The sequence below is a fragment of the Myodes glareolus genome, chromosome 14 (genome assembly GCF_982192425.1).
Source record: "Myodes glareolus chromosome 14, mMyoGla1.1, whole genome shotgun sequence".
Taxonomy (NCBI): domain Eukaryota; kingdom Metazoa; phylum Chordata; class Mammalia; order Rodentia; family Cricetidae; genus Myodes; species Myodes glareolus.
Window position 1 is genome coordinate 18,886,901 of NC_142039.1, and position 24,234 is coordinate 18,911,134.

The following is a 24,234-nucleotide window of genomic DNA, read 5'->3' on the forward strand; positions in this document are numbered from 1 at the left end:
TATGTTTCAATTCTATTAGTCACACAGATAGTTAGATAAAGCTTAGTATAGTTATTATTCATGTGTCGAAGCTCTGTATTAAGCAGGTATTCTAACAGTGTACATTTGTATGAACTCCGTGCTTTGTTCCCCTTGACTATAAAATGAGAATCATCATGGTGCTGTGTTATGGGGATGTCACAAGGATGAAATGAAATACTAGATGCAAAAGATTTTAGGACTGGGCTTGCCATACAAGGATTATTCAAATGGCGAGTGGATTATATTTATAGAGGATTCAAAGGATTCATTTTCAATATTATCATCTCTACCATATTTAGTTTCATATTTTTCAATAAGTTAAATTATTTTGATGTTATTTTTACATGTATTTAGTATATAACTCAGTCACTTCATTTTCTTGCCTATAGGAAACTACATTACACACCACACACACCACACACACCACACCCACACCCACACACACACACACACACACACACACACACACACACACACACACGGTTCTCAAAGCAAAGGCTTACTTTATTTCTCTGGCCTCAGTTCAAAAAGCTTGTGCAAGTATGAGGTAATCCTTAAACCCGAGAGGTCTCATTCTGATTCAGGAGCTCCCTTTGAACACCAGACCCTAGCTCCATCCTTGGCACATTTCTGATCCTTATACCTCGTTATGCAACCCATCACACTATGCTGGGGATGCCCGTAACCTGAGACGAGGAACAACTAAAATACTTTGAGACTGTGTTCGGGCAGTTCATATGTTCTCAGTAGGATGTAACATCCAACTACAGATTCACTATCAGTTACTAGAAGTGTAGGACATGGACACACACACACACACACACACACACACACACGAGTTTTTGTAGTGCAGGGTCTTGTGTGTACTAGGCAAGTGCTCTGCCACGAGCTACACCTCTAGTCCCATGTAAGCATTTGGCATCACTTAGGCTACTTTATGAGCCTTTTTGTTTAGCACAAGAAAATACTCAGCTCTCAAGAACCCTCATGGCTGTAGGCCCTCAACAAAATAAGAAATGGGATGTGGTGGTTTCATGCGTATAACCTCGGTGTTTGGGTGGCCAAAGCATGGGGATACCAGTTTTGAGATAGTTTTTGGGCTTCATGGCGCAAGATCCTCCAAGCCAGCCCCACCCCCCATATAACCCTAAACTGGAACAGCTGTGAGTGTTAGAGTCTTCATTTTGGATTTATCTGCATCTAGTTGGGAATGGGGAGGGGACACGACCACACACATACTTTGCATGTACAAATCCCAGAATAGTACAAATTATTTTTTAATAAGTAAATTCTTTGGAATGCATCAATACTGGGCAAGCTGTTAAGACAGACAGTCATTCTACAATCAAAATGAAGAGGAAAAAAAATAAAATCTGTAATGAGCTTATCAACTAATTTCCTTTACTCCAAATGACTAGATATTTGGATTTATATAAAAGTGTGTTCTTCTGTGTGTTCTCATGTCTCCTTTCCTCTGCCTATCCCTCCCCCACCTTCTGCAAGTAAACAAAGAAGCTAAATTAGTGCAAATCAGTAAAATCCTGTCTAAGGACAGATATTTAATTGCTTAAACAGACATCTTTTCCTCTGAGGTTTTTCCCATTTGAAGTACAAGTTTGAACTCTTCCTCACTGAACACATGTAATTAATCTGTGGAATTTAATCCAATGAGGTTTTGAGGGCATTTTATTTTGAGTAACAATAATACCATACCTGAAACTGGCAAAACAGCTTTGGCTATTGATTCTAATGACGTGACAGTGCCCTTCTGATTTTCCTAACTCCCTGCCTTTAGCAAGGCCCTTTTGCATATAAAAGTATGCCTCTGACTTAAGTAAAGGGGGGAGACTTGGCATTCATATTTGTCCTGGGGAAAGAGCTCTTTCCTGCATGCTCCCTAAATGCCAGCTTTCTTGCAAGACTTGAGGGGCATCAAAAGGGTGAGATCCTGCCCCTTCCTCAGAGCCTGACTGCATTCCAGCTGGGGGAGGAAACAGGCTTCCGGACAGACAGCTATAGAGTAGCGATGCTTGCCAGGACACCATAACCAGGGTGTTGTGAGGGAACAGAAGGGAGGGAGCAGCCCCATTGTTAGCAGCCCTGTGTGCCAGCTCCGGAAAACTTTCGCTTGATTCTGTCAGCAACAGGAAGCCCCAGGCACTTGGAAGAAGGGGAGGAGGGAGACCACACTTGTCTTCTCTGAAGTTCACCCAACAGCAACTTCAGGAAGTGCTAGGGCTGGGAAGGAAGGTGACAGCGAGCTTTGTAGAGTCTGCCAGAGCTTTGGAAAGGAACAATTAAGATAGGAGTGAGAGCCCAGAAGGGCCCAGCTCTCAGGTGTTTCCAGGGTCCGTGTGAAGGAACAGAATGACCATTAAATGCGCGTGGCAAGGCACAGGTGGTAAACCATTGCAAGTGGCAATTTTCCAGCCTCGGTGCCGATGATCTCTCTTCCTGTTTCATGCCAGTCATCAATAGTTTAGCTCCTTGCCTAGCCAAACCGACACATCCAAGGACTATCTGTGCATGTGTTTAAGGATCTTCTCTACCCAGATGAGCTGTGCATGGTTTTCTCCAGTCATCTCCCCACAGATGCAAACCAGACAAGGCAACTGGCAGTTTGAGATGCCAACTTAGGGGCAAAACAGGTGGCTCAGACCCGAAAAGTACAAATTAAACCACAAAGTCTGGTTGTCTTCTAGGAATTAAATAGGATAAATTGGTCAAATGACAAACACCTAAGTCAGAAACCTAGGAGTGACCCTTGGCCTCCCTCTTCCTCAGCTTCCTATCCAGTATCTCCTACCTTATACCCCAAGATTTGGTTTCCAAATAGCATTTCACTCTGTCAAGTTAGCTCCAATCCCACTGCTGTTTTCCGTTTCCAGATGACGTCATTTCTGGCTTGAACATCTTTAATAGTCTCCCAAATGCCTTTCCCACATTCACAATTGTCTCCGCAAACGTGTCTTCCCAGGGTCAAGATGAACTTTTGAAATGCAAACTTCTCCATGGCCTTCTGTTTACAAGCCTGAGAGGGTTTCTACTGTTCTGGAGATAGGAGAGCAGAATCTTTAAGGGGGCCTTGAGTGTGTCCTTAACATCTTCTTGTTCTAGATAGTCACCGTCTACAATGTTCCAACCTCATATCAAATCTTCTGGAACTCCTCCGGGGACTTGCCTAACTAGATCAGAGACCTGTACATGGTTGGCACAGCCCTGTGTGCTTTTCTGTCTTATTCCGAGCACAGATGTGACCTGTGTTTTTGTTACATCCTTAATGCTTTTGACCACATTAGACGGTTAACTCCAGGAGGCTTGGGCTATGTCTGTCAGTTCCCGCTACTGAATAGTCCTACTCTAGCACAAAGTTCAGTACGCTAGATGCTCAATAAATATCTGAACGAAAATAGACTAAAGGGGCATTCTTGGTTTTCAGTGTAGAAAAAGAAGAAGTAAAGAAAGCTGTCGGTTGAAGTTGAGAATAAGGTTAGACATTTAGATAAATTGAGGGTATAAACTTTTGTGAGAGGTGTATGTGTGTGCGCGCATGAATGTGTGCATATGTAAATGTGTGTGTGTGTGTGTGTGTGTGTGTGTGTGTTGACCAGACAGTAAACTTCAGGGGTTTCAAATACAAACACATCACCACACAAATATTTTTTTTGTTTGTTTTTTACATGCTTTCTGGGGGAACAAACTTAGGTACTTTACCAGCTGAGTTATCTGCTCAGCCTCTTAGGGCATATACAGTTTTACTTTTTGTTTGTCTGTCTAGGTAGGTTGTGGGGTAGACTAAAACGTTTGAACAGGAGGGCTGAACCTAGGAGTTATCATGGATAGGTACTGGAAATCATGCATTGTAGGGGGTGGGTGCACAGAAGGTTGAGGTATCAAATGCTTGGAGGAACTACGCAGCCAGATAAGGGACAACAAGGGACACTGTGAAATGGTGAAGGATGAGACAAGTGAGGATGTGAACTGGCAGGTTCAGACTGTACTTCAGCATCCAAACCCGAGCGAGGAACTATCCCATCAGCAAATACCATTGGCCAGCCCGAATAGCTGGTAAACATCTTAGAGAAAGCTGCCATAGGAGCTCAGAGATGGAAGTATGCAGAAGCCATGCTGACAACATGTTAAGGACATGGAACAAAGAGAGCGGCTGTGGGAGAGAAGAGTGGAGGCTCAGAGAGGCAGCTTCCCCGGGGAGAAGAGGGTGTCAGAGCTGGTAATGCGTCTGAGAGCTGAAGTTCAGCAGGACTTCAAATTTAGCCACTGGGTATGATTGCCAGAATCTGGCATCAGTAACCTTAGCCGAACAGTTTAATGGTGAGTCTCTGTGGAGATTTATGTCTAGCTCTTTTTTGGGGCCAGACTGATTTCGTCACCTTCTCTTTAGGGTTCTCAGTTACTGTTTCTGACCATAGGTAATTCAAATGCTCCTTTTAAAAGCCTGCATATCTCACATTCCTCTTGAGTTGATGAAAAAGAAAAATGGAAATGAAAATCAAACTAAAATGAAATAAAAGTGAGAGTAATTTTGCATCAGCTTGATGCTATCTTGAGTCACCAATAGCTGTTAGAGATGTACAGGGCAGATGCTACTCGCTGTAGAGATAAGAATAAGAATACAGAAGAGCAGGAACATTAAGGGTTTACCAGGACCAACAGCCAGATAGATGCCCTGATATCCTTCTGTGATAGATGTCCATTCAAATCTGAGCTTCCGCCTTTCGTCTCTGCTGGTTCTCCCCCAGTTAGCCATTGAGTTAGCCTACTCAATGATAGAACAGTGGCAGAATCACACCTCTACTGCACACACACTGCATGTCCGTGTTAACCATACCTCAAAAGTCCACCTTTGCATATGGCGGAAGCGCAACACTGGCTGGAGCTACATAAGGTTAGATGCTGTCCTGTGCCTGTAGAGAGATTTTTCTAGGAGGCAGCCTATAAATGAGGTCACATGACTCCAACCTGAGAGTCCCCTTAGCAGAAGCAGAACCACGTCTTAAGAAAGAGAAAATTTCTTCTGGATATTTTTCTTGAGTCTTCTGCTTTATGCTAATGGTCCACGCAGCCAACATGTACCTGCCAGTCATGTGGCTGCCTCCTGCTGGCAGTACAGATGAGAGGGTCACTGAGGGCACTTCTTGAATCACACTAGTGCTTGATAACCCATGACTTATTAAATTACTGCCTCAGAGAGTTCCCAAATAGATGCTGTCTATATAATCTATTTACTCTACAGAAAACCCCATATACGACCAGAGAAGTTAGTTTTCAGAAGCAGATGGTTTTAATCTCTGAACAACACGTCAGTTTGCTGAATGAGGGTGTGAACACTGCATCCTGGGAAACCTTGTAGATTATCTATAAGGTAACAGGACTCCCGAAAAGAAGATTTAATGCTTGCCTAAATTCAAACATCTATTAAGTCACAGAATGCATTAGAACTTGGGTTTATCTTGCTATAAAACCTCTTGCAAAGTACTGTTTAGCTTCAGGGACAAATCTACAACAAGCCAATCCACTCACTCTTCTACTCCATCTTTGTGTCAGTCCAGGACAAAGGAAGTCCAGTTCAGACAGATGCACATCCTCTCTTCTCTGATTCTACATGAAGCACCAGTTCCTGCTGGGCAGTCTCTAGCTCCCCACTTCCGGCACACTCAACTGTGTGTCACCTGGAAACCTTTAGGGCCAGTTTCCGAGTCACCTGTCTGACACTGCACCATGGCTCTTGATCTGCGGTTACATCTCCCAAGCTGTTTTTTTTTTTCATTAAAAGAGACTCAGAGCAATGTGTGTTAGGATACTTTATCTTCCATTTGTGAGAGTTTTCCTGCCGAAAACTCTAGCACAGTCCACAGTTACATGCTGTCTTTTCAAAAGAATATCTGCTTAACTTTAATCCATTACCTGAATCTGGACTATGCTAAACTTAATTGTTATATGGAGTCACCTGTGGAGAGTTTAATGGAAAAGCTGGGCAGCAAATTAGTAGCATATGATCAACTTGAGTAACACTAAGTTTGTTTATCAAGGCCGTTCAAGAAGAGTGGACTGTATTTTTAAGATACGACTTGTTTTTCATATCTGCACAGAACCATGTCTCTAGTTAACTGGGCATTTAATTTTCCACTTACTCATTTTTTTCCCCTTGAAGATAGCTCTTTGGCTATTTCAGGATGTGCATAATGCAGAGAAGAATAATTATAGGAAAGGGGACAGAGAAAATGTCATAATTAAACCATGCATTTTCAAAATACGCTCAATATACCCAAACATCTTGATTGCTATAATCAGGTAGACTGGGGTTTTGGCAAATATTATTTTGAAAATAAGGTTTATTTAAAGTCAGAAGCAGAGGGGTAGGTTTCAGAATTACCCTAGAACTCAAACCTCAATAAATTTACCTCTGATTATTTGTTAGAGATCAGATATAAATGAAAATGGATGGATTGATGGAACATTAGGGCATCCCGTGTGACCTTCTAGAACACACTTATTTGTCTCTGACATGAACTCTCATTAGTCAAGGCTTTTGTATATACCAGTGTAAAAACTGCAGAAGTGGATGGCCAGGAGATGTGATTTAAACTTTTTTTTTATGGTTTGGAGATTGCAATTTAGTGCATGCACACTTGCAAAGTCAATGCAAGTAGAACACCTATGTGAGAGACTGTTCTACGAGTTAACACTTACTATTTATGTCCACAGAAACTGTCTGCCAAAAACTAAGAAAGAGGTCGGAGGCAAGTTTAAGGGAAAATGACCCAAACTATGTGACACAGACTTGAGGAATCGTAATCTTTTCTCTTCCTTTTTGGACTTTGTAGTGCTGGAAGTGTCTATGCAATTATTTAAGTTAGCTCTCTATCTAACTGGCAGGCTTGAAGAGAGCGAATCCTGGGTCTGTTGTTTTACCGACTGAAAAGCTGCAGGAAATAAGCAAAAGACAAGGAAGCTAAATTTTATGGCTGCAAAAAAAATTAAATAGAAAATTAAAGCTTAGTATAGTTTCCTCCTCTGGAGAGCTCTGCCTGGTTGCAGACAACTTTAAAGCCAGATTCAGAGGCACAACAGAGTAGCCCTGTACTAAGGGCTTTGCCCAAGACAGGCTCAATGGATGGAAGACCACCTTTGTGTGCTGTCTGCTGTAACGAGTCATGGCAGGACAGCAAAATACTAGTCTGGGAAGCAAGCAGAGAGATTTGGTTCTCCAACTCAGTAGGCTGGAGTGCAACAGAGCCCAGGTCTTAGAAGCTATTTTCCTCAACCACCTGCATGTGTCCTTCAAACATGAGAAGAAGAACTGTTTCAACTGTTTCCTCCTTTCCTAAAAAATATATTGAGACTGGAAAGATGTCTTCACTGGTAAAGTGCTTGCCATGAAAACATGATGTCGTGAGTCTGATCCTCAGAACCCACATGGAAAGGTGATGTGGTGACCCAAGCTTTTAATCTCAGTCCTGGGAAGGGGAGGCAGAGACAGGGAGCATTAGCGTAATTGATGAGTTCCAGAGAGAAGAGAATAACTCTGGAGCTAAAGTTCCGAAGAAAATAAGGTGGGGAAGGCAATGAGGAAGGCACCAAAGAAAAACTTAACACAAGTGTACACATGTGCACACACACATATCGAGTCCATTCCTTATTCAGTTTCTATCATCAACTGTGTGGGGTCTTCCTGCAGCATAACATTTGTCTTTCTATGAGGATGGGAGGAGAAGAAAAAAAGAGAAGGTCAGAGGTAGCAAACTAAGAAAAACTGATCCGTGCTAAGGCAGGGGCTATGCAGCTTCTCTTTCCATCGGGGAAAAAGTCATCAATAAAATTAAATGTCTAAAAGCAATTGTGTCTCATTCCTCTTCCTTCTCTAGTGATCTTCTTGAAGCCCCATTCTGACATAATTCTAGTTCTTTGACAAGGTGAACTGACACTTTTCAATCCAGTAATTTATGGGCAATTTGTTGTGAAGTGGCAATTTATTAAGTAAGATCCAAGAGTGCAGAGGACTGTCATGACTAGGAGGCTCCTCACCTCACATTCTGCCTTGCCGACTCAGGTCTTCTAGGCAGAACTTAAAGGTTTTACATAGGGGCCACAGAAAGCCTAGGCAAATTTCTAATTCCTGAATTCTTCTGTTCCCATCTCTCATTCCTCATTGCATAATTGGATAAAAGTCATAAAATGCAAGGTCCCATGTGTCCTGTTATACTGATTTAGATTTGGGTTAAGCTGTATCTGGCCAAGCTCTTTGAGAGCCTTAGACTCCATGAGCAAATGAAGGGAACCAGGTGACCTCACTTGGCCCAGGGCCAGCTCTCAACCCTAAATCTCTCAATAAGTTCTACCTCTGCTCTGCAGTGACTGTGATGAATGGGCCATCAAGGAGACACTATCAATCACCAGGAAATGGTGGCCTCTCCAAGATGCATGCCAAAGCTCTCTGCTTCCTGTGACCGGGTACACATTCGATCCAGCATTCAACCCGTGAATGAATGAAATACATTTTATTCAATGATAAAACATGCCCATATCAAAAGAAAGAAGTGAATTCAAAGGTAATGAAGACAAACTGTCTTACAAACCTAAAGCACCAAGACGCACTTGTACAGCTTTTCTGGTCACGTCTTTGTGGGGTCAGCACTTCGAAATTTCCCAGATGCCTTCCCTCCACAGCTGTCAAGAACCCTGCTAGGGAAGGATTTTCAAGGATTCTCTTCTCCATTTACCCCTCCTTTGGTCACATGTTATGATCATCTTCTGGAAAGAGATGCGCTCCGACTTTGAATTGATAATATTCCTGGCCACTGAAAAGGACATTTTTTTTTTTATGAAAGGTAAATGCTGAGCCTGCCTTGGACGTGTCTCACTATAACCCAAAATGAGAGGTGATCTCAGGTCTGTGAAAGACCCTTCCCCAACCTCTTCTTCCTCCCTCATTCCTCAATCCTTGTTTATATGTAGGCTCTGCCTTCTTCCTATGTCTGTGGTCCAGATCGCTAGCTCAGCCCATAGCACTGTGAGAAACTTGCTCTTTCTGGCTGCCTTCCCTGGCTCCCACTCTTTACAGACTGAAAGGTCTAGAACTCACTGGAACATATGTTGTCCATAAGCTAACTCAGGTGATGGAAAACTATGATCTGGGTCCAAAATCTAGACTGCTGCCTGATTTTGTAAATAGTTTTATTGGTGTAGACTTTATATTATAGAGCCAGGAACACTCAGTTTTCATGATGGAACTGTTTTTGCACAATAATGGTCTGTTGGTTCAATCAATAGTAAATTGAAAATATAGGTTAAAAAATAGGTCTGTACTGAATTTATAAACATATCATTCCTTGGAATATAGCATAACTGTTTATACAATATTTATGTTGCATTAGGTATAATAAGTAATTTAGAAAGGATTTAAGGTGCATAAAAGGATATGAATAGCTTGTATGAAAACAGTTTGCTTCTTTTATTGTTGTTTTACTTTGTTTTTGGAACAGGGTCTCTTAGAGTCCAGGCTGGACATGAACTTCCTGTATATGGGAGAATGACCCTGAACTCCTAATGTTCCTGCTTCAAGTTCAAAAGTGTGGAGATTAGAAAAGTGTGGTAGATTGTGCTTCCTCTCCTGGTTTCTGTGATGCTGGGGATTGCTGTGGGACAATGGTTTTGTACTTTGTAAAGATTTGTCACTTGTATTCTAATAAACACTGATTGGCTAGTAGCCAGGCAGAAAGTCTAGGTGGGGTGAAAAGAAAAGGAGAGTTCTGGGAAGAGGAAAGAGTCAGTCTGCAGTTGTCACCCAGCTGCAGAGGAAGCAAGATGAGAACGCCTCACCCATAAAGGTACCAAGCCACGTGGGTAACACAGACAAGAATTTTGCATTACTGTAAGATGTAAGAATTAGAATACGAAGCCTGAGCTAATAGTCCAACCAGTTTACAGTTAATGTAGACCTCTGTGTGTTTCTTTGGGACTGAACGGCTGTAGGATGGGGTGGAACAGAAACATGGGTCCACAGGGGATAATCCACGGCTTCCTGCAAGCTGACAGGAAACTCTTCAGGTAAACACTGTACTGCCTAAACCATATCCCTAGCTTTACTATGCTGTTTTCAAAGAAGGGATTTAAGCATCTGCAGTCTTCAGGATTTCAGGTTGGGGGACTTGGTTCTGAAGCCAACCTCCAATGAGCACCAAGGATGACTATAGGTAGTAACTGACTGAACAGTTAGCATGTGCTCATTGACATTTTGACAGGACAAGTTGGCAGACCTTTGCTTTAGACATGTAAGACAAGGCTGATCTACTTAGCTCTAGCTACCTGAAGCTGATACATTCCTAATAGATGAAGGCTTATTGTTTCCTCTCAAACACACACTGATTCCTATCTTTACAGTGTTGGCAGGGAAAACAAGGTTCTGGACCACCTACATTAGAAAATTTAAGTACCTCATATAGTTCAGTACCACTCATTAGATTGATGTCTGCTGGGATATGGAAGCAAAAACAGGCTGATTATAAGCTATTGCTTGTCACTGTTTCTCTCAAGCTTTGAGGGTCCCCATGGCCACATCCATATTCAGTAGCATGGGAAGTTGACCAAGTGACACAGTACTGTACTTTCTCTGAGAGCACCCAGGAAATATGTGTTTTGAACCTCCAGTTGAGAAACTAAACAAACTTGAGATTTGAACATCCTGAACCATTCCGGACAACTGTAGTCTATCCCTGGACTGAAATATTCCTGGGTTCCCCAAGTATTTACAGTACTAAGTAACATGTATCATTTGTGTTATGGCATAGATAAGGAAACGTCCCCCACAGGCTCATATACTAAAGCCCATGCCCCAAGAAAGCAGGGTTATTTTCTAGCTAGAAGAGGCAGGTCATGTGAAGAGAGTCCCTGAGAGGCATCTTATCCCTGATCCCTTCCTGTCTTCCTGTCTCTGATTCCTGGCCTCCTGGATGCAAATTGCTATTTCATGCTCCCCACCATCTCCAAGACAGATTGGCATCTCTGAAACTATAAGTCAAAACAAGTAATTCCTCCTTTTGAGTTGTTTCTGTCTGGTATTTCTTCTCACGGTAAAGCAATAATACAGTCTGCATATAAAAGAACTACATTTGTTATGTAATTTAGATTTGAGGAAATACCCCTGACAGTGGGCCTTCAAATGGAGCACAAGGTGCTTGCCCTCATGGAGTTCCATCTATAATGTAGAAGAATAAAGAAATTTAAAAAAAAATACCATAAAAACCAATAGTTATCTGAACATCATTACTTGGAGAGTGATAACCAAGTATCAAGGAAATTTGGAGCCAAGAAGATGATCCAATTATGATTTTCCAGATTTACACACAGGAATCACATTAGAACCAACCCTTTCAATCCCTGTGACCTCACGGGTGCAGAGCCCAGCTTCAGAGAACTTAACAATACACGTTAGATGCAATCACGACGAAGACAATGGTGGGCAAAGAACTTCTGGGCGAAGGCTCGGCAGCAGTGCTGAGTATCGCTTACAAATAACAAACTTAAACACCGGCAACATCCTTCACCCAGCCTCTCACTTCGCTCACCAGGAAACAGGATGAAAGAGTTTAGCTCCGCTTCTGCAGGCCTCCAGCAATTCTTTCTGGCTCAGACATTTGTGTCTCTATAAGAATGAAAAAGTAGCCCCCCCAGAAAACATAAAATGGAGTTCTATAGCCGTGGTTAAGAGAACACCTGCACACCTGGATTGATTGCGATAGCCTTCCCCGCAAGACCAGGCATCTGATTGCTAATGTCAGTGGCTGTCAGCACAATTCATCCCCACAACAGCTGATTTACATTAGAGCGCTCATTCAGAGAATGAACCTCTACAAACAGATTTGTAGTTTAGTCCATCGGCTCTCCAGAAGGAGCGGGAAGAAAAGAGCCTGGAAAGAAAATGAGGATCAATAGAAAGCGAATTGCTTTGCTGTGAGAAAAACTCCAATGTGTAGGAAATAGATTCGCAGTATCACTCAGAGGTGGGATCCAGGGTCCAGGGGGGAAAGTGCTTCTGTTCTACTCTACATTGATCATATGATTTTATAGATGGGAGATTGTTAGTTACAATGTGGTTCAATTTCTCATTTCAAAAATGAGGAATGTATGGGTGTCCATCCTTTTATTGGCTTAGAAAAATATGGCAGCCGTGCCACACCGAATGCAGCTAGGTCGGGTAAGGTGGCTGAGCTGGTAAAGCCACATGCAAGGAGCAAATCTGATGACCTGAGTTTGATCTTTGGAACCCAGGTGCTAAAAAGAGAGAACTCTGAAAAATTGTCTCCTGGCTCCATGCATGCACTGTGGCATACACACATACAGACACACAGACACACACAGTCCCTACGTATGTACGTATGTACACATACGATAATAAGTGAAGATTTTAAAATGCAGGTAGACAAAAAGAGAACTCAGGAATTGAATATCATCAGTCTTGGGAATTGCTTGCATAATAACATACCGTGTTTGTGCCTCTGTGTGTGTGTGTGTGTGTGTGTGTGTGTGTGGTGTAATACAAAGTAGAAAATATGCATATATCAGTGCATTTTTGGGATCAAGGTTTAGATTCAGCTCAGAAAAAGAGAATCTCCTGGTTGAGCATGCTCTGTAATGAGACGTTCTCAGTTAAAAACAGATTAAGACCAAAGTTTAGGTTCTAAGGACAGGTTCAGGAAATCTAGGGATGCAATGGTGACCCAAGATATAGTTCCTATCTCTGTAAATTATGTGCCTTGGGGACATGAAGAGCATCCCCTTAACACAAGACTTAAAGAGTCCTTTATCTCTGAGATTCCTTCTGCCTTCACTCCAGATGGAAGGTAAGTACATGATGGCCGACAGAAGTGTGCACACAATTACTCTCTGCGCAATCTATTCTAAGGCAGGTGATTCTTAGAATCTGGGACATCCTGCCTAAAACAGTATCTGGGGAACAGAGGGAGGGACACGGCACCTTATGTTTTCTAGTTGCCTGGTGAAAGGCATTCTCTGACCACACTCTGCTGAGCCCTCTTTGTTTATCCTCTCTATCACGGCTGATAAACACAACAGACTCACTGTGAGCAGTCTCGTCTACTCCCTACCTCCCACTAAAAGACTCGAAGAAGCAATTCTATGGTTTCTAACAGTTTAAGAACACATTTCTGTGGTGACTCAGCTCCTGCTAAACTTATTGCTTGAGAAAGCTCAAACAGCATACAAAAGTCATGGCGTGGTCCAGGCACATTCTGATCACGGCGGTGGCAGGGGATTATAGCTTGGTGACCAGCTCTGTTCCTGAAAGAACACGTTTCTTCTATGACCCAATAATGTGTTTCCTCCTAAAAGACCAGAAAGTCTTTTTTAAACTTGGAGATTAGGAAATTTAGGGATTCTGCCTCTCAGTGTCTGAGGGAGACTAGCCAGAGCTTTCTGCTCTGAGACACAGCTGGCCGGATTTGGGATCTGCATTCACAGTGACAAACCCTTTGTAATTTTCCACTCTCCTGAGTCTCTAAGGCCCTGATCAACAGCCCCATACTTAATGCCATCATTTACCCTTCAAAATGCTCAGACCCTTTGTAGAAGTCAAAGTAAAGTTGATCTGGATTGCTGGGTGCCCTTCTGTATTGCAAAAGCAGACTGCTGGTTAAAAACTGCCCTTATCATGTTTATGTCTGACTTTACTTCTCCCTGACAGTCAGTTGGCAGAAAGACTCAGATCTGGGTCTGGCAGTGCTTGACCCTTGGATGAGACTCATGGACATGTGCATAGACGCTCCTGCCATATCACCATGGGCTTGCTCCTCTAGGTCTCCGGGGATGAGTTTTTGTCCGGATCCAAATGTCCCTTGGAGCACAGTGAAGAGAGATTTCATGCTCAGGATTCTGAGTGTAAGCTGGGAGGCTGGGTTATTGTCTGGCAGCTTCCTGCGGGAACAGTGTGAGCTGAAGGTCTTCCTCCTAGATCCTTGTTTCCAGTGAGGATCTACTCCCTAAGCCTAGATGGAGATGGAGTTATTACTGTTTCCCTTCTGTGAAGCCTCTTTTGTTTTACTTGATGTTTCTCATCCACAGAAAGTTTTCAGCCTATCCTATGAAACTCCCTTCTTTGAAATCCTGCTGATGCCATTTGCCGTCAAGACTTTACTACTGTCTTCTTGTTGATGGGATGCCACCAAGGATGGTTTGGAACTTTGATAGGAAACCGTCTCTCCTTTCTCATCACCTCTGGCCCTCCCTTTTTCTCCTTCCCTGCATCCTTTGGTACATCCCTGCCAAGTCGCTACCTCCTCTACTCCTCATGTCAGCTGCCCATCCCAAGTTTCCATCTAATACCCCACTTCCAACAATTGCTGGGACTTTAGATCTTGACTGAGAGACTGAAGGATCCCCAAGAACAACTACTCATCAAAAGAAATCTAATGATATTAAAATCAAATATTTAGCACAGCATGTAGCGCCCTTAGGATTTCCCGCCCAAGGAAAACAGGGCCGACCTTCCTCTGCAGATACCTGCGTTACATTTCCCGCCATCTTGAGTTGGCTGACTTTTTAAGTCGTCTTCTCAGGCTGCCAAACAGTTTGGATACACGTAAAAGACTGAGTAGAGAAGAGTGGCATCCCTTATGTAAACGACTTAGCTCTACACAATTGCACTTGTTACTGAGTCATGAAGCAAAAATATCTGTGCGCTTCAGACTACGTTACTAAATTGTTTTGTGTGCCATGTCCCTCAAAGGCGATAATACCACTACCCACTTCAGGGGCTTGTTCTAAAACTATTATGAGAGAGTACAATGGAGTGCTTAGCATAAAGCCTGGCACAGAGCAAGAACAAAGCGTTCACCCCTTGGTTTTCAATTTATGGGTCAAGACCCCTTTGGGGTCACTTATCAGATATTCATTACAATTCATAACAGTAGGAAAATTACAGATATGAAGTACCAGTGCAATAATTTTATGGCCGGGGTCACCACAACATGAGGAACTATATTAAAGGGTCGCAGCATTCGGTAGGTTGAGAACCACTGTAATAGCCCCAAAGAAGATGAATTCCTGGTCCCCAGATAGCCAGCAGACCGCTCCCCTCCTGATACTCACAGTTCTATAGACCTAAGATATCTTGTAATAAAACCCAAAGAGCATCTCCATGTGTATGTGTTAAAACTCACACAGCAGGCTCTCTCCTAAACAAACTTGGAATTTATCTTGAAAGTTTTGTCAGGCACGTGGAAGGGAAATGTATACTAAACAAGTCAGGGGACAAAGAAAGATGCAGGCCAAAGTCTGGTGTATTTTGTTCCGCCAACACGTGCTATTCTCTTTAGTGAGAATTTCTCACACACTCAGTAAGGAGAAGGCAAAAGCTTGTTTTTCTAGCGCTTTCAGGCTCATCCAAACATTTAAGGGATGTGGCAAGCTATACATTTTCTACAGACTATTACCACCTTTGTGAGATAAGTGCTCCCGACTTCAAGCATCCCTGACCTTTGAATCATCTCCCAGGCTTCTTAATAGTTTCCCTAATAATGAAGCAAGTTTATTAATTCACATTTCCGTATGAGACTTGAAATCACCTCTCCAATTAACTGTCCAGACCACCTCTGTTTTCTTGTTGGTCACAGCTGTAAGTCTCCATGATAGACAAGAGCTATGTGCTAAATCTTAACTGATTCTCTACATTTTTTAAATAAAGTTTTATTAACTCACAGTAAATCTATCTTATTTACATTTTATCAGTAGCCCTTATGACACTACGATAGCAGTGCTGAGTCATGACGGTAATTGTGCTGAGTCATGACAGTAATTGCACAACCAGGGAACCTCAAATATCTACTATTGGCCTTTTATAGCGAGAGTTCGTTAACCTCTATCCCAGATCATTCACTTGTCCAGAAAGAACAGATTCTATTGGAACAATAAAGAGGACGGTTGGACTCTCAAACAGACTCACAGAAAATTTCCACGTTACTGAACTAGATACTTTGCTGTCTGGTCCAGAACTACCACAAGCTGAAATCGGGAAACATTCACTTACTCATTCATTTGTTCAAATTCATTCATTCTTCATTGACTGTCACAGCTCCAGGTCATCGTGAAAAACACTGGAGTTACAGTGTGCACAAAATACACAAGTCTCTGGCCATAGAGAGTGTATGGTCAGATGAGAGCGACAGTAACAAGTTCACTCATTCACGCTTGACGCACAGCAAGAGACTATTTCAGACATTAAATATATAGCAATTAAGACTACGATTATACACTCCAGTGAAGGAGGAAGAGACAACAAATAATCAAATACGTATGAAAGAAGTCAGGCTTTGGCTGTGCTGTGATGAGAATATGTGTTGAAGTATTGATATTTTTATCAGTACAAAGTAGTTGACTATTGAAAATTTCCCTGTTTGGGAGGCAAACTAGTAAGCGCCTTCCGAACGACTTTAAAGTGGGAGTTGGGAGAGGCCTCACTGAAATGCCTACCCTGTCAATAGCTAAGGAGAGATTTCCGGGTAGTAGGAGTCAGTTGCTAATACCAGCAAAGGCCACAGAAGTTTGGCTGTTGTATGAAGAAGAGTGATCAGAGTTGGCACCGCCACCAGAGCTGGGGAAGAGGGAAGAAAGGCAGCCGGAGAGGTTGGCACAGGTCCTGTCAGATAGGGGCAGGAGGCAGGGGACACTGACTTTTCTCTAGGAAAGTAACTGAATCTGACAGATGGCTTTGGGAATGTTTGCGTTACCCACTTGTGTGGAAAAGCAGCCTGCGAAGGAAAGAGTTGAAGCCCAGAGACAAGGCAGGAGAGGCAGGAAGGAGTGCTGCTGTAGAGAAGACCAGAGAGTAGAGGTCCACATGAGGTAGGGAGTATCTGGATGGAAATTAAGAGCAAAAACAAAGGACTGGGGAAGGCTACCTACTTTTCTTATTTGACTACCAAGATGGACAGTGGTGTGCTTTAGAAGCATACTAGGATAGAGTAGGGAAAGGCGGCCATGGGGGCCCTAGCAGAGAGTTTGCCTCCTGTCCAGCTTCAGCTATCCGTACAGGCCACGAGGGGCTCTGCTGAGAATCCTGGGCTGACATGTTCTAAATCATGTGAGGACACATGGGAACAGAAATGAGGTGAGAGACAAAGCCCCAAAGTCAGAGTCTGTAAGTGAGAACGGCACAAAGCCTGGCCTAGAAATGAAACTGTGACTTCCCCTTCGCCTCTAGTACTCGATTCTCTCATCTTGAAATGGGAACAAAAACCCAGGAAATTCTTCTAAGATCCTCTGATAGAAGAGACGCAGGGGGGTGTGGTCGTGGGAGGAGAGGCCAAGTGTGACTTCCTGGACCCTGCTCAGTCTCCTTCCCTGCCTTCCTTCTTTGTACCTTTCAATACACATGGGCCTCAGGTATTCTAGTAAACACGCTGCAGCCAGGCCAGTTTGCTTTCTTTACTTAGAATCCTACTACATAGTTTTTTTTTCTTCTATGTAGAGAGAATTTTGCAATTTTCATTTTGTGTGTGTGAAGTCGTACACCCTGCTCTTTCCGAACGTCCAAAGGGGAGTCTGATGGCTGGAAGTTGGTGTGTCTTTTGGTAGCAGTAGGTTTCTTTTGTGTCCCTTGGGTGGAAAGACGTGAAAATAGCCAATAGCACTGCCCGCACTCTTGATTTGGCCATGTGACAAACGAGAACATAGTTTGGAGTCTGTAGAGGAGTTCATGGCCCAGAGTTGTGCCCTACGAGAGTGGTTTGTTAATCACCAAAAGTTTTTCGAAGGCATACTTAATAAATCTCTCATTTTCAGGTCCTACCTTACCACAAGTGTGACACGCGCACTCAATAATCCTCTCTTGCAACCACTTTCTAGGCACAGCAGCTGCAGCAGAACTACATGAAGTGTGGTTAATAAAAGTTCAGAGACAAAAATTGCGGTTCGACCTGAAGATCCAACAGGCAAAGCAGCTCTTACCTCGACCTCAGTCCAAGATGGTCATCCTGCCTCCAGGAGTCTCAGGATGAGCCTGAGCCTGAGAGCTGTCTCCTCCCGTTTTATAATCCTATCTAGTTCTGGGATTCAGGGCGTGCACCACTACTGCCTGGTTTCTATGGCAAGCTAGTGTGGCTCCTGGGATTAAAGGTGTGTGTCATTGCTGCCTGGTCTGTAAGGCTGGTCAGTGTGGCTGGTTTACTTTTCTGATCCTCAGACAAGATTTACTTATTAAAATAGAAGTGAAGCCACTACAGCTTCAGGCCACATTCCTGACCAAACACCTGACAATATCCCAGTTCCATGGGCTTGAACAGCCTTCTGCTTTCTGATACGCTGTCGATGCCGAGAATAAGAGTTCTACTCAACTGATGATGGGCAAAGGCAGAAACTGCTCTTTTTCTCTACTGGAATGGGTTCTTGTACCCAATCTCTATGGATCTTTAAAGTGTCTACTCCCCAAATCCTTACCACAGACCCCCAGGAGTGGCCTGGGAATCCACACCTTGTGTGCCTGTTTGCTAGGTTACCACTACTGTAGTTAGGCTCAATCTTTGCTTCTCCTGAACATTGTAAACAGAGGCTTACTGTGAATGAGTAAACAGGCCAGTGAATCCAAATAGCCAAGGAGGGGTTTAGAGCAAGGGTTCAATCAGGAAATGCCCTGAGGACCTGAATTTGATCTTCAGAACCTGTGTGTGCTGGTTTGGATGAGCTGTGTCCCCAGGAGGATCAGGTCTTTGAGCACCTCACTTGGTGGCACTGTTTGGGGTTCTGGAACTTTTTTAGGAGGTTGAGCCTTGCTGGAGGCAGTATATCTCTACAGGTGGTTTTGAGGTTTTATAGCCTCACTCCATTTCCTGAGCTCTCAGACTGCTTCCTGTATACAGGTAAAATGTGATCAGTCAATTTCCCTGCTCCTTTTCCCGGGCTTTCTCTGATGGTTGCCATGCCTGAACCATCACGATGGACTCTATTCTTATGGAACTGTAAGTCAAACTAAAACCTTCCTCCCTGAAGTTACTTTTGTCAGGATATCTGACCACAGCCACAGAAAAGTAACGATTACATCACAGTTGAGTGGGGGAAAGGTGTGTAGAGAACCTTCTCCTAGTATGGGGAGGTGAGAAAGGCAGATCCGTGGGGCTCACTGCCTAGCCAGCCCAGCCTCATCAGCAAGTCCATGACAACGAGATACTCTGTCTGTAAAAAGCAAGGTGATTGGCACCTGAAAAAGGACACCCAAAACTCTCCTTGGACCTCCACATGCACATGGCACATGACACACACAGTTACTTGCATATGCATGTTCACCCTCACATATGAATATATACATACATATATATACATATATATGTATGTATGTATACCCTCAAGATTACCCCCAAATAGGTGCTACAGTAAGCAACTGGTAAATGTTAATGAAATTAATGAATCTAACCACTTTATAGTTTCTTCACTTGGAAAGGGCTCTACATAGTTAATATGTAGCCTGCCAAGAAGAGGCGTGTATAAAATCAACTCAGTGGAGCCGAAGCATCCACGTAAATATGTTTATCTTTCTCAGCTCCAAATCTCTGCAGCTTCACTTACTCTAACCACAAAATACGTTGCACTTATATAAGGGACACATTAATAAGAAAACCTCACCGGAGTTTTAAATAGGTTAAGATGGGAACATTATTTTACAAGGCCTTCGGAGGGCTGACTTTTCAAAGATGCTGTCATAGCCACACACATTTCTGAAACCAGAGCCTTCCCCATCTACTTGTGTAGTAATATTAAGTTAATCACCCAAAGAGAATTTTTTGAAGACTTTCTTAAGATAGCGTTCAGTTTTAGAAATAAGTTAGTCTTCAGGGAAAGAAAAGGCAAATGAAAGTTATTCCAGCCTATATGCCGTGAAAAGATGAACAGAAATGCTCTACTGTGTCCCAATTAAAAACCAAGTTCAAGGGGCCAGTGAGATGGCCCAGGAAGTAAGGGTGCTTATTGGCTGGCCTGAAGAACCTGAGTTTGATCCCAGAAGCCACATGATAGGTGGAGAGAACCAATTCTTTCAAGCTGGCTTCTGACCTCCACACAAGCACACTGTGACTCTCTCTCTGCGTTTCCCACACATGTACACATACAGATAAAAAAATAGATATAATTTTTAAACAATTAAATTCAACCTTGCAAACAAAATATTCAACCAAAAGACATATAAAGTTAACCTTCTCTTCGAGAAATCTTGGAATTAACTTAAGAAAAATAAAATAAAATAAATAAAAGCTATACACTAAAGATGTTCACTGCGTTGTCAATACAAGTCAAGGCCAGGAAATAATATAAATATTCAACAAATACGATAACTTGTCAGTTGGTGAGCATCACAGAACAGTGCTGTATTTGACCATGAAAGCCACAGCCATGATAGGTGACCAAACATGGATATGATATAATTGGAAAAAGGACATATTATATGATGTACAATGTGAATATACAGAAAGTCCTAGAATATAAGATTCAGGACTAAAGGGGTGAGTCTGGTAAACTAAGCTTGATATCCAGAGTCCATATAAAGTTGGAAGAAGAAAAGGGTCTCCATACAAGACATACCCTGATCGACACATGTGGGCTACGGCATGGGCCACTGTCTTCCCCCATCCCACACACACAGCACACAATAAAGAAAATAAATAGATAAAAAAATAAGTGATACAATAACTGGAGAAAAGGAGATGACTGTTGCTCTATTTTTATTTGTTCTTGTTTATAGATGTCGCTTTAAAACTAATAAAATCAGACAAATGCTGAGGCAGAACTCACAAAAGTGAAATAAAAAGTCAGATAACCCCAGGCAAACATCAGTAGGCTGGTCCGCGGTGCATGCTTCTAATTCTATATATTCTGGCTTGGGTTCTGGTCTACCTCTGACAAAACCAAGTTTTGGAGAAGGTGTTTGGAAAAACATGAAAACTGAGTCGAACCATTTTAAATAATAATAAAAACCATCTCTGAATTTAACATTTTAAAAAACTGCCCCAAATGGTTCCCCTTGGGAATATCATTTAGAGTTGAGTCAACCCACCAATTCGCTGTGGATTCCACCAAAGGGGCTTAGGCTCAAGTGGGGACCACACCTGAGCTTGCCCATTTTAACTTAGGTTTTAAGTTCCGCGGTGAAGAGGTCCGAGGTCATTTTTTACATTTTTATTATCCATTTCTTTATTTTTGAGATCGGGTTTTAGTCTGGCTTTAGACTCGCCTTGGAGCCAAGGATGACTCTGAACTCCTGCGTCTACTTTCTCAGTGCAGGGGTTCTGAGCGTGTACGGCAAGGCTGAGTTTATAGACAGCTCCTGGTTAAACCCAGGGTCTTCTGTATGCTACTTTAACTTCGCCATTTCCCAGCCCCAGGGGAGGGAGGGAGAGAGAGAGAGAGAGAGAGAGAGAGAGAGAGAGAGAGAGAGATCATACTACATACTTACTATCTCACCAGCTGAGTTTGTTTGTATATATCAACTTTTCCAAAGTTGACCTGGGAGTAAGGGGAGAAGTCTCAGGAGTGACACACAATTCTTTGGACTCTTCAAGTGTGGGCAATAATGAGGTTTTCTTTGGGGGGGGGTGTTACTCTTCTGTGAAGCCCCAGGAAGTCCTCCATATTCCATTCCATCCCTTCAGTGCCCCCTGAAGCAATAATTAAACGTAAGGACTCATTTCTGAGCCAGCCAGCACTGGGAGCATTGAAACAGCACTGAAGGCTCCTGAAGAGAGCTTGTGTGCTCTGCTCCCCTGCAGGGAAACTTGAGGACCACTTTCACGTCTTGTCTGTCTGCTTAAAGTTGTGCCTGTGACAGAACACAGTATTCCTCCGGCCATGTTGGCTTGTCACTTAAACCCCAACGCAGGCATTTCAGAGAATGCCAGCCTCTCTCCCTAGCCGGTGGGGGTGGGCAGGAGCTGGCCTTGAACTGAAATAGCGCGGGAGAGAAAGAGAAGCAGGCCTACCTTAACACTTTCCAGGCTCTCAGGGAGTCCAAGTCAGAGATTAAGGAAACCATTGTCTGAGAGCAGCGGAAGGAAGGCAAATCCGAGAGCAGAGGTGCCTGGACAGGGTAACAGGGACGCAGGCAGAGGCGGCTTCTGGGCTCAGGCTGGAGCAGCAGCGCCCAGCAGCGCGGCTCTTCCTCCGTCCAGGACTGATAAGCGCTTGTCCTGGCTTCTCTCCACCCCCTGAATCAATCTCGAGCTCTATTACTTCCCAGACCGGTTCCAGCTCTCCACACCACCCTTCAAAGCCCCTGTAATCTGCTCCAACTGATCAAATTTGACCTTTTTTGTAGCCCACTTTATTCCAACCAGAGTTCTCAGTTAAATCTCTCTTTATTAACTCCGTTCTCCTCGGCTTTCTTTTGGAACAAACACAGCTCAAGCCCGAAGCTTCCAGACTTTAGGAGCAATCATTTACAGATTACTGTGGGCTGTAGCCTTCTCCTCCTTTGGGGGGCTTCTCCTGCCTCCGGGATTTCCTTTCCTATTCCCTTCAGATGAGTGGCTAGGCTGCTTGCTTCCTCTTTCTCCCGCTTCGGTTCTGGGACACTGATACCTGGCTTAAAGCTCCCCCTCGCCGAGGCTGTAACTGCATTACTGCTAGGATTTGTTTCGGAAAAAATAATCTGGAGCCATACTGCTAACAAGCGCGAATTTACTGTGTTTTCTGGCATCAACTTCCTGCAGAATTTTCATTTGCTCCCCTCCCCTCTCCGCATTCCTTTCTCTCTCATTAAATTTAAATAACAAGAAGAGGGAAATGCACAATCACTCAAAATGTGAAGTGAAAATGTCAGTGTGTCTACCAACTTGTGCCTTTGTCCCCTATTTAACACCAAACACAGGACCTGTGAGATGGCCCAGTGAGTAAAGGCACTTCACCTTCTGCCAAGCCTTTGTTTTATTCCTAGAACCTCCGTGGTGTAAGGAGAGACGTGTTGCAAGGTGTCCTCTGACCTCCACACAAGTGCGGTGGCAACACACACACACACACACACACACACACACACACACACACACACACACACTAAAAGCAAAGACCCCTGCAGTTCGCATCTGAAAAACCAGGCAGCACTGACTCCTGTGGAGTCCGCAGTTCCTGGCTTAGCCTTCTGTACTGGCAGGGTGAGGGATTTCTTTCTCAGTACATGGAATTCTTATTTTCTTAAGCACTGCCTCCTGGACTCGGGCTCTCTCCTGTCGGGGGGGATGCTGGCTCTCGCTAATGCTTCTCAGCAGTTATGGCAGGACCCCTTCCTCCTGTCACCTGTCCTCCCAGGATCCTGGAGTCAGACAACCTTGAAATCATCCAGTCCAGGCTTTCAGACTGTCAAGGTTTTTGTTAGAGCCCTGAGCCGTGTAAGCTTTGTGTGCATCCTTCTTTTATGTCAATTCCCCCCTTTTTTCTGACTCTAATTTTAAAAAGAAAATTTTAGATCATTACCATACATGGAGAACCGGCTGGAAGGAAGCAATCTCCCCTGTGCTAGCAGAGCAGACAGAGGCCCTCATGGTGGCCTCTCAGCTTTGCTGAAAAACAAGTTTAGAAGCTGGGATGTAGCTCAGGGTTAGAGTTGATGCAGGGCTCGTGATTAGGACAAGTGAGGTCCTGGGTTTGAATCTTCGTAGCAGCACAAAAGGGCTAGTAGGTACACACTCCACCAGCGAGAGGCATCTTCAGAAGAGCGTGTTCTGGAATGCCTTTCTGTGTAAGCCAGGCGGCCTGGAAAGGGGCTGGGCTGAGGTTTACAATTTCTCCCAGTTTCTTGCCTCTTATGTGGAACTTATCAAAAAATAAAGCAAAATAAAATGACGAGAGAGAGAGAGAGAGAGAGAGAGAGAGAGAGAGAGAGAGAATATGAAGTTATCTTGAGAATATCATTGTTCTTCCAGAGAGAAAAGCACAGATCCTCAGATCTTGCCTTTGGGAGCTGTCATTTTTATTATCAAAAGTTCTAGTCACTCCAAAAACCTCTCCCATTTTAATCTCTCCCCTATTCCCCTCTTCTTCTTGCTTCCCGCACCCCTCTCTCTACCCCAGTTCTTAAAATAGTTAACCCTCAATGTAGAGTGACTTTCTTTCACACTCATAAATGTCACCTAATGGCTGTGAATGACACTCTTCAAAAGTGTGCGACTATCTTTCTGCTAAAATTAAAAGACAACTTCATACTTTGCA

The 24,234-nt window shown here is 43.4% G+C and overlaps 1 protein-coding gene across 4 annotated transcripts in view; it reads right to left on the reverse strand.

Annotated features, from left to right (window-relative positions):
• Window positions 1-24,234, reverse strand: part of Celf2 (CUGBP Elav-like family member 2) — an 811,194-nt gene that overhangs the window by 493,476 nt on the left and 293,484 nt on the right. For 2 of the 4 annotated variants that reach the window (XM_085699113.2, XM_085699106.2), the window contains exon 1: window positions 22,014-22,172. The exons of the other annotated variants lie outside the window; for them this stretch is intronic. In XM_085699113.2, coding sequence (XP_085555239.1) covers window positions 22,014-22,066 — 53 coding nt within the window. In that variant the 5' untranslated portion in view covers window positions 22,067-22,172. Of the gene's footprint in view, window positions 1-22,013; window positions 22,173-24,234 lie in introns of those variants that run through there. 4 annotated transcript variants of the gene reach the window in all.